At 40.7% G+C, this 11,371-nt stretch overlaps 1 protein-coding gene across 1 annotated transcript in view; it reads right to left on the bottom strand.

The window, feature by feature from the left end:
• The window catches only part of DAB1 (DAB1, reelin adaptor protein), a 340,711-nt gene that overhangs the window by 6,002 nt on the left and 323,338 nt on the right, over positions 1–11,371 (bottom strand). Inside the window, exons 13-15 of the mRNA XM_019501227.1 lie at positions 10,824–11,297; positions 8,721–8,848; positions 7,628–7,726 (exon numbers count right to left, since the gene is read on the bottom strand). Coding sequence (XP_019356772.1) covers positions 7,643–7,726; positions 8,721–8,848; positions 10,824–11,297 — 686 coding nt within the window. The 3' untranslated portion in view covers positions 7,628–7,642. The remainder of the gene's footprint in view (positions 1–7,627; positions 7,727–8,720; positions 8,849–10,823; positions 11,298–11,371) is intronic.

Genomic DNA, 11,371 nt, shown 5'->3' with positions numbered 1-11,371 from the left:
TATATATATATATATATATATATATACACACACACACACATACACACACACACTATTAGACATTGCCAGGCATGCCAAACTTTAAACAAATCTAACTTATTTCCACACAAATATTTGTCTTGAATATATACTGAATATGGGCAACGTAGTAATGGTCCCATTCTTAGAGTTAATTTATTCATTTTATTTTAGCTATCCCATACCATTAATGGACACAGTTTTATGCTTTCCTCCCAAATGCCAAAGCAGGAGAATAAATCTTAAATGTTATATAAGACGTTTCCCCAAAAATGTATTGGTTATGTCAGGGACCAAACTGACTTTAAAGAGTGGATGCTGATCATTGTCCATCAGTGAAACTAGCAACAATGAATTACAGAAATACTTAGGAGAGTATCAAAGGTTAGAAGAGAAGGGACAGAAAGATCCTGAAAAGGAAAGAAGGAGAAAAACAGAGTTTAAGCAGATATCTTTTATTAGACCAACTAGATTTCTGAAAAAAAAAAGGCTTTATTTGCAAGCTTTCGGGCACAAGCACCCTCCTTCAGGCATAGGAGAAAAGACTGTAAAAGTTCTCCTAGGCAGAACTTTCTACCTAGGAGATGTAGAAGAGAGGAAGACCATGGGTAGAGAGAGGAGGGGAGGGAAGGGGAGAAGGGAGGGAAATGTGTCAAGGAATGCAAGCAATCACGTGAAGGCCCTTCCCTTCCCTCCCCTCCTATCTCTACCCATTGTCTTTCTAACTTCCGCTCATTTGCCTTTTTGCAGACATGCTAGTTGTAAATCTGCTTCTTTTCTACCTTGGAGAACACATAACATCAGCAGAATCTCCCTATGCCCAATGAAGGATGTTTGTGCCCAAAAGCATGCAAAGAACTTTTTTCCAACTTTTTAGTTGGTCTAATAATAAAAGATATTACATCTATCCAAAGAACCTTGCCCGTCAGTGGCATAATCAAATACTAAATAAATGCACAGTAATCAGAGTTACTGTCCAGTAGCTCCAGAAAACACCTTTTTAGTGATGCTACTGTGCAGTAGCCTAGTAATACTATGCAGTAGCATATTATCACTGTCCGTAGTGTGACAAGCTATGGTGCATTATTATTAGGCTACTGTGCAGTTAGCATCTTGTGTAAATGTACCCAGTAGGATGTAAATCTAAACTGTCACTATCAGGTTGGGCTTCTGATATGAGAGCATGCACAACCCCCTGGGCGTTCTGCTTTCCATGGGATCCCAATTAGAAAGCAGCCCAAGCATTGTTTTAATTGTTGGTACCTTTCTGCAGTCCCCTTTAAGATACGCTGCTACACAGAATGCTGTATAAACTGCCCCCCCCCCAACTAAATTTTAAAGTTACTGTTGGCTTGGGTTTCTTTGACCTATAATGTAAATTCTCAACATATCAGCCCAGCCTTAGCAGATAAGCTTTATGAAATGAGACTGTGTATTCTGGTCATCCAGCCAGAAGGAAATCCTTGCACTGAGAAGCTGCATTAAAAGAGGGATGTTAAGGGAAAGTGGGAAAAGAGCACCATTGGAGTATAATGCATCTTTCATACAGCAGGCTATGCTGACTCAAAAGTTTTGGCAAGCAGTCAGCAAGTGTACACTATGCTAGTTATAGGAGCCCTATCTTATTCTTCCACTGATGCTTGAGTTACTCTGCAAGATAAATGCTATTCTGTTTGGCGCCTCTTGGCTCTGCAAATGCACTAACCAGCAAGTTATTGCATATGACTTAATATTCAATAGTGTGAGCATTAGAGAGAATATACTAGACTGAAAACATTTCCCAGCATGCAAAAATCTCACCTTGCTACTGGCAGTTTACAAAACAAATGTCTGTCACTTTGTTATCTTCATGGTTTACTCAAGACTGTAAAATTAAGAAGGAAATACCATCCACTGTCTTTTCAAGTCCTGGAGTAATAGGAAGTTGCTACCTATTATTGTACTGTTAAGTGTTTATTTTTTTCCTGCTCCAATCTTTTGGGAATAGAGGGGAAGAGAGAAGTCCTATTACTGGGCCTGAAGACAGAAAGGCAGCTCCTTTTGAATTCCTTGCAGTGGGTGTTTTAGAGGTGAGAAGCAACTGTATGGATAGGTCTACTGCTTCTAGGCTCTAATTGTCTCTGAGTGAGCTAGGTAAATGAAGTTGAAATGACCAGTCCTGAAAAAAAGGTTTCAGGGATATTGTGAATCTGTTCTACTCTGGGGATTCATCATACAATAGCAGCATCTTAAAATGGATGGAAGGCCAGGGCAGGTTTCAGATCCAAAGTCATGGCAATGCATTCTCTTTGGTTCATTGTGCTTAGCAGGTAAGATCCTGGCATGGTTCAGTGTCTGCTGCTTCTCTGTTAACCTCTGATATTGGAAGAAGTAGATGAGACCATTATGAACCATTGTTAACAAGAATGAATGGTGTTTTCTTGTCATCCAGAGAGGGAGCACAACAGATGGGCAGCCAGTTGTTTGACTCGTGATCCATGTGTCAGTGTTTAAAGTGTGATGACTTTGACTTGTTACTTCACAATAGTCCACACTCACTTCAGAGGTTGTTTAGGAACAACTGCTCCAAGAGTATCGTGATCTGCTCTAGCCATAAATGTTCTGAAGGTCTACTCAGAATCAACCATAGATCGACTGCTATTTAACATAAGGACTTGGCAACAGATCCGTGGGTGTATCTACACAAGACGTTTACTGAGGAACTGCCTAATTAGCTCCACAGTAAACATCTCTGTGTCTACATGTGCCAGCCGGGGCTGCAACCTGGTTCAATGTGCTGCAGTCCCAGGAGCACATTCAAATGCTGGGCCTAGGAGCAATAAACTCAGGCATAATATGCACTAGGCTCTACAGCTTTGAATTAATGTGTAGATGTGCCCAGTGGATTCACACTTTCTCTGTTGTTTTAAATGCCTTTGGTTGAAATATGTGAGCCCAAAGGATACCTAGCACTCCTTCCTGTAGTATAACTGAGGAGAGGCAACAGGGGTTGCAGACTTGGTTGCTATCTGGTGGGGGGTGCATAAAAATACCTCTGGCTAAAGTGATGGCCAATTGCATGGTTGGTCTAGGCTCAGAGATAAACTGCTGGGCCTCTGACTCTGCCAAATTTTACTCACAATCGTTATTTTTCTATAGGAATTAATCTGTAGTCTGTAAAGGATTGCATTACAGAATTTTATTTTTTGGGATATTAGATATTCTTGTGATATTAGGAATAGAGGCAAGATACAGGTGACTTTGATGAATATATTGAACGCTTATTAGGGACATGCAAAGCAGGCCCTATTCGATTCAGATTTGGCCCAAATCAGGGACCGTGATTTGATTCATTGATTTGGATCACTGTCCCTGATTCAATTTGGCCGAATCTGAATTTTTGATGCTGATTCAGAGAATCAGTGATTCAGACATAGAAACAGCTTTAAATGTTTTTTCTACGTACTTTGAGGCACCAGGCGCAGCTCGTGAATGCTGCAATGGTGGGGTGGATGGAGTGTCCCGCAGGAGTGCGGGGGGGCCCTCCACATGCTCGGCAGTGAACCCGGAAGTGGACCGGAAGTACTTCTGGTCCACTTCTGGGTCCACCAGGGAGTGCACTGGGGAGCCCCCTGGCACCTTCCCAGCTTGGCAATCAGCCGTGGGGGGACCCTGGGTGCCCCCTCAAGACCCAGGAAGCACTGGTCACCGAGGCAGGGGGGATGGTGCACGAGGGCCTCCTAGTGTGCTCCCCGGTGGACCCAGAAGTGGACTGGAAGTGCACCTGATCCACTTCCAGGTCTGCTGCCAAGCATACTGGGGACCCCCTCACACTCCTGTGGGATGCTCCATGCACCCCAGCACTGCAGCATTCATAAGCCATGCCTGCTACCTAGAGGTATGTAGAAAAAACATTTAAAGCTATGTCTATGTCCGAATCGCTGAATCTTTCCGAATCTCTCTGAATTGATTTGGAGGGTCCTAATTCGATTCAGAGAGATTAAAGGGTCCTCCAATTCAATTTGGATTCAGCGATTCGGTCACTGAATTGGGCCGAATCTCTGCCGAATCGAATCATGGACCAAAGTGTCGCACAGCCCTAATGATTATGTAATCAGGACATAAGGTCAGCCAATCCTGTTCAGCCACTGATGTAAAAAAAATTAAAGGTTTCTGATCTTCTGTCCACGGCCTTTTACCTCCACAACAATCTATTGTTTCTTTTCATGCTTTGTGACCCTATATTAATATATTATTAATATATTATTATGTACCTGCTAATGTTGAACTGAATTTGAGATGTACTGAGGGCATCTCAATGAAAGTTGCAGAGACCTGGCACATCTCAGATTTAGTCCCTTCCTTGTCATCTATAGTAATAGGAACCACATGTACTGAGGAGGAAGATGACTAAAAAAAGACTTTTCTAGCATTACTTAGAATAAATGAAGCTTAACCTAGACAGTAAAAAATGTAATTTCTTTCCTAAAACTTAGGTAAATACATATCTTTGTTTTTTCTCCCCTTTTACCCTCTCACACATGCTAGAGAAAGCAATAATATTATGCCACCTAAGCAAAAAAATCAAAAACCACCTAATGAAGGTATGTTATTCATTATTCTTTTTTTGCAATAATTACGCACATTTGGCTTTCTCTCAAGAGAGAAAATGACCGAATGTAATTCTATCTACCAGAAATAGCTCTGCAAAAGAGTCAAACTTCCTTTAGCTGTGAATGATCTATTTTGGTCTCAAATCATAGTGGTTCAAAGATTTAACCTGTCAATAAATGTCAGATTTACTGACTAGGCACTCAACAGTCATTACTAAAAAGGGTAGTTGTGATAATGGCTGCTGTTGTGATAAACTGAAGCTTTCAAACTTCTTAGGATTGCAAGAGGATGAGAGGAAAAATATAGATGTGGAGATAGCAATTGATAGGTGCCAAGTTATTCTAAATGAAGGACCCAAGAAACTGAACTGCTAACATAGAAACTCAGATCAGATTAGGAAACAGCAGGTAGGTAAGTATACTAAATACCCTGAGATAGAGGAGGCAGAGATAGTGTATGTGAACAGTAGATTATGAAGGTATCAGGAATTGAATCACTCTGGAAGTCTGCTGTAGTATTATCAAGATTTGGGGAAGTTCATTCGTCCCACTTGGATAACGTGCAATTCTTGCTCTGAACAGCTATGCTCTGAAATGTCCAGCCGATTGCAATTTGCCTTTTACGTACAAAAATAGCTCCCGTGAAGAAGGCAGTCCTATTCTAGAAGAACAAATTAAAATTAAGCAAAAAATGCTGGGCCTAATAGGCATGCTATTTTATGTCTCCTATTTACAATTCTCTGTGGAGACTGGGATAAGGACTTCCCCTGCCTTTCTTTATTATATAATGCTTTAGAGTTGGGGGCTTATTACAGGAGGCAAATTTCCTACACACTGTGGCACTGTGCTGAGATGCAATGAAATTTCGAAAATAAGCCCTCTCAGGCAGGAGCTGTCTTTCTGTTCCATGTTTATGTAGTGATGACTACAGCAGGGCCCTGGCCCATGGCTGGGCTCTTAGATACTACCAGTATACTTAATAAAAACAGTAACAATGCGTTATGTTGCTCAGAGTGACATGAGTGTTGTCAGCCACATGTTCAAATGCAAGAGGCAATATAGATGTCCTGACCATATGTTATTATTTAATATTTGTATTGTGGTAGCTCTTAGAAGCCCCTGTCCACACCATTTTGCACAGTGTTAAATAAGCACGGGTGTCGTGATATGTGCACTTTGCAATCTAAGGGTGGTATGTAATTATTCAACTTTCACTCTTGTTATAAGCAACCAGCCAGTCTTGATAGGGAAAAGCTATGTGAAATACTGGCTTCCAGATGACACAAGCCATTTTTGTGGTGGTCAACAATTCAAACCAGATGCTGTCATTATGATTCACTTGAGGGGTTTATTCAGGTGAGAGCTATCGTGAGCATGATACTTATATAATAAACAGATAATAAGAAACAAACATCCATGCATAGCTTTAAAGTGAGTTTGTAATTTGGATTAATGGCCAGACTCTCTCCCTCCAAATAACAGAAGAATTCTGCAGGGGCATAAGGAAAAACAGATGGCCAGCCTCTCTCAAGACCTCTGTTCTCCAATGTCAGTGTGGCTGGAGACAGAAAGGAGCAAGAGAAAGTAGAAATGAATTACTACGTGGGCTGCTAACCCCCATAACATTCATCATTTCCAAAGAGAGCAGTTCTAGCTGGTGTAAATTAGCCTTGTGACTGCTCTAACTTGAGCTATGGCTGATTTCACCTCAATACCTTTCTTTCCAGGATGGGAAAGGCAAAAAGGTAGCTTATTTCACAAAAAGTAAAGATTAAGGTACTTTTACTTCCTTCTCCCACAGCTTACGATGCGGCTGAATATTGGGGTCATTCTCTTTTTTACGCTGAATTAGGAAATGCTTCCCCAAGATGAAACGAAGCTAAATTACCTGAATATCTTTTATCATATTTTAATATATTAAATAAACTGTTCTCTAATGAAACTATCAATTTTAAGTAGAGATTAAAATATTTAAGCTTAAAACAGATACTAAGCTGTATAATACAGTGCAGTACCTAGACAAAATAAGATTATTCTACCTTTGTTATAAATTTACCTCAGCAGGTCAGTGATGAGAAACAAGCCATATTAAGTAATGCACCTAATTAATACAAAAATACAAGTACAATAGAGAACAGCTAATGAAATATATTCTTTAAATTGTGACGGTAAATTATATTTGGACAGAATGACAACGCTCAACATTCATTTTCACTGTAGCTTCACAAGGTCTTTGACAAAACACATATGTATAACAGAGGGAAAATATCTAAGCACCTTAGTGCACATTAATACATGCAGTGTTTTGTTGCATAGAAGTTGAAAAGGTTATCTTTCCACATGACTAGATTTAAATGTTTTATGTGCAACAGTAACTTTAAAAAAAGAATTAGTATGTCTATGTCAATATATAATCACTATCATTTTCTTGTGCCTTTAATTAGATGCTAGAGATAAAAACCCCCACATTTCAAATTCAATACTGCAATTCTTTTATGTACAGATATTGAGAAAGGCATTTCTCCAACTGACCTATTATATTGATTTGGGAGGTGGGGAAAGGTGTTCATGTGTCTTTATTCATTTATTTAAATTCCTTCCACTGGGTAAGATGGTCTCCTCCCCTTAGTATACGTTGCACCAAGGCAAATGCCAGAGTCATTTTTGTTAAATATAAGCTTTTGCCTGATGCATTCAATCATGATTTATCAATCATCTCTGAGTTTTCCTTATTTTTTTCCCTTAACAATTTTAATATTATTGAGAAACAAATCCACAAGTGCATTGTTTAAAGCATGCAGGCATCTGCAACACACAAAAACTGTACACTTTGCAACACTTAACAGATGGCAAAAGCCATGCAAACCATTGGGAGTAAAGAATAAATTGTGGGTGAAGGGGAGGAAAAGATGAAAAGGGAAAATAAATCATGCATCCATGGATGTGATGGTAGGCATTGGTGGAGGAATAAGCAAACACCTCAAGACAGTGAGAGGAAAAAAAGGACGGATACCTACCCAAACCTGCGCTATCTAGCTACCGACCTGTGGATTTATAGTATCACCACTGGGCTCACCAAATGGATCACTGTTGGATGAGGCCTGAGATCCATCAGGCTAGAATACAAGAACATAACACCTTTTTTTTCTCAACAATAAAAGTGAAAAGGCAGTAAGAGGTTATTTTCATTATATGGGCACATCCAACCATGTGCAGCTACTGTAGGTATTAAACACACAGTATGAGATCATACAACTGATACATCCTTAAATTTCCCATTGATTTCAAACATGTATTTCACGTATAAAGAGATTAATCTAAGGCCCACTGTAGATGATAGAAAAGCTGTTACTGACTTTGATGGATACTGGATCAGACTATAATGAATAAAACAAATCAGGTCCTGAAAGCAGACCTTGGAATAAATTCATAAGCAAATCTATGTGAGTCACAGATATTCTAAGCTTGTGTATTTTACACCTTTTTTTCTATACCCTCAGCATGTAAATCAGAGTATTTAGGCTCCCTCGAGACTTCTGTTGATTCACTTAGACTTACATTTGTTTAACCAGGCCAACTTGTGCCTTACAGTGCCCAGTTGGCTAATACCTCTAGCTTGGGCCCACTGAGTCTTTTAGGTGTAATGGAGTCTAAAGGAGAAAAATGGTATGCTGAGTGGCCAGAGTGCTGAGGAGCACAGTAAGAAAAGCAGCTGAGATATTAGAATCTGCAAATCAAAATCAGCCACCCCCTAATCAGCATACATACTCTTATGCTTCTTTTTGCTTCCTCAGCATGTTCATGACTTGGACTCCCTTATACATCAACACGAGTCCAAATTGGTCTATGGAATTGTGTGGGTTGCTAAATGAACCCCCCTCCCCCACATTTATCACATAGTCCAATTTTAATGCATATCTATTTAAATTCCATGCTAATCCTTTCAGATGCTAAAACCATGTACTTGGTCATTAATATTCTCTGCAGCATCCCTTTAAAAATCAACCAAAGGAGTTATTGTTTGTCATTACCAAGTCACTTTCAGTAATTCCTTTCTGCTTCCTAGTTAGAAAAAGTCAAGTTCATATTAAAAGTCATATCGCTACTCACAGCATCCTGCTCTTCACTTTTGCTTGGGCTTTCAAACCCCTCTTCAAAGAGGTCATCTGCAGTAGGGTCACTGGTATGAGATGCTGATGATTTGGATGGAGAACTCTGTCTGGGAGCAGGGGTTGGAGCTAAACAAAGGTGATGGTAATAACAATAGAAAATACAATGATTACATTTATTCAGAGAGTCAGGCAACTCAGAACCTGCTCATATCTAATATCCGTGTTTACATTGCCCCAAAATGCTATTTTCTGAGAAGCTGTATTCTGTAAAATTAAGCACCCAAAATCAAATAGCCTGCAGTCTGAAAAATCATAATAAAAAAGCCCACCAACTCCAAATTTTTATTCCATCCAGCCACTCTGAATTAAGATGATTCCACCAGCCAGTATTTGAATGTTGTGATTTGAAACAAATTTAATTTTAATATGATCTTCCTGTAGCTTTTTTTGAAACACGCTTCACAGGTAGGATATTTGATTTTAGTTGAGATGGATCTTGAGGGATTTTATGATTAAACTGATGATGAAATTCTGATATGATATTTTGATATTCCAAACCCCACCAAAATATCTTCATGATGCAGCTTTACATAAATCCAGAAAACAATGCTGTTGGATAGGCCATCATCTTTTACAGATTTCTTATACATCTATTATCACTCAAACATAACCAATTGCATTTATTTTCTGCCTCTACTTCATTAGAAATATTTTTAGACTTTCCGCTTTGATTTGAACAGAAGTTACAAGTTTCTGTTCTGTTCTTTATTTAACATCTCACACTGCGTAAGTTAATAATTGCCTATAGATGGGATTTTCAATGGTGCTCAGCCTTGGTTTAACACTGCACCTACAGATGTCAGTCGTTTTATCATTGACTTAAATAGGGCCACAGGGCTGAGTGCTTAGGGAAACTCCACCTGTAAAGTCTCTGGGAATCATACATTTACAAGACGTTAATCTCAAAAGGTTCAATCCAGCTCATACACAAGTCAATAGAAAGATGACTGATTTTTGTGGGAGCTTGATCAAGGTTCAAAAGCTGCCTGCTCCCAGCTCCCCTGCCACACTTCCCCTGCAGGCAGGGGCAGCAGCGAGGGCCACAACCCTGTGCTGTTCCCCACGCTACTCCCGTGCACGCAGGGGAAATGTGGCAGGGCAGCAGGGAGCTGGTAGCAGGCAGCTTTTTGTGCCCCCTGCTGTGCCCTGCCGCGCCAGGTTCCAATGCTGCTCTGCAGAAGTGGCAAGGACAGCACAGCAGGGAGCATTGCCAGTATGTGCTGCCTCCCTGGAGCCTAGGGCCAGGCCTGGGAGGCAGCTGGGGCCGGGGCAGAGAGGCAACAGATGTTTTCATCTGACCCAGGTTCTGGGTAGCTGCTGACAGCCACAGAGCCCAGGCTGGGGGGCAGGGGCTTTGGGTGCGGGGCAAGGGGCACAAGCAGGGCATCCTGCCATGTACATCCTGCCCTCATTATGTTTGCACTCTGGCACCTTCCAAGGTAACCATTGTGGGTTTTTTTGGCACTCTGGCCAAAAAATGTTGCCTACCCCGATACAGAATAAGCACATTTGTGCACCAAAACATGCACTCCCCACTACTAGGGCCATAGGAATGTCTTATTATCCTGTAGGTCCTCCTTAAAGGTGGCCTGATTGGGATGTATTTAGCTCCCTCACCACTGCTGAGTAAATATTTTTCTCATCTATGGTTTTAGCATTTTTCAAATAGTCTCAAATGTACTTAGCATAGGCTTATTTTAAAGAGCAGACATATTACCTCGTTCGTAAAATTTCGTATAAATTACATTTCAGTTCACTTGAAATCTGGATCACTCTTAATTCCAGGACGTGTTTAAAAAGCTTGATCATGCATGAAGACACTAAGTCTACATTTGTGATCTGATTTAGCAGGTCAGAGGAAAAGAAAATGCTCTAAGGAGACAGTTACAACTGAGAAGCATTATAGTTGAGAGGATTTGGGTGCAGAAAAATATGAACTTGATGTATGTGATCCAATTTAGTTCATCAGGGGAAAGGAAAACATTGTAAAGGAGACAGTCACATTGAAGAGCATTATGGTTGAAAGCACTAAGGTACTTACGTGAGTTTGTGGACGGTGTTGTAGAAGTCACAGGAGTCAAATTTAACTGAGAGATGTCAAAGTCATCACAATCATCTGCTTCCTGTGCCATCCCAACTTTGTTAAAATAACTTGAGAAGGCCTCTGAGGTACAAGTGAGGGAAGGCTGATCTGGTTTTCTTGATGGCACTGGAGGAGGCTGAGCCATCTGGAAATCTTTAAACATTTCTTTTCCCATTTTCTGTCTGGGCCTGTCTGTCTGTGGACTTGATCTGGTGGAATCGCTTGTGGGTGGAACAGTAGCAATGGGAGCAATGGTACCTTGAAACATGGCTGCTTGTATAGGCATAACAGTTTGTGTTGGCATGAAGGCAGTTGGCTGGAACTGACCAGCTACGGTTGGCCATGGTTGCTGGGTAGGAGAAAAAATACCAGGTTGGCCCCAGGCTATTGGCTGTCCTCCCTGCATCACCTGAGCAACTGGAGGCTGAGCACCTAGGGTCAACTGTTGTTGAACGAGTGGTTGCTGTCCCCAGAAGGATGGCAGGACAGCTCCCATTGCAACATAA

This window comes from Gavialis gangeticus, unplaced genomic scaffold (genome assembly GCF_001723915.1).
Source record: "Gavialis gangeticus isolate Ggan-Ray unplaced genomic scaffold, GavGan_comp1, whole genome shotgun sequence".
Classification (NCBI taxonomy): domain Eukaryota; kingdom Metazoa; phylum Chordata; order Crocodylia; family Gavialidae; genus Gavialis; species Gavialis gangeticus.
This window is presented reverse-complemented; position numbering and strand designations above follow the sequence as displayed.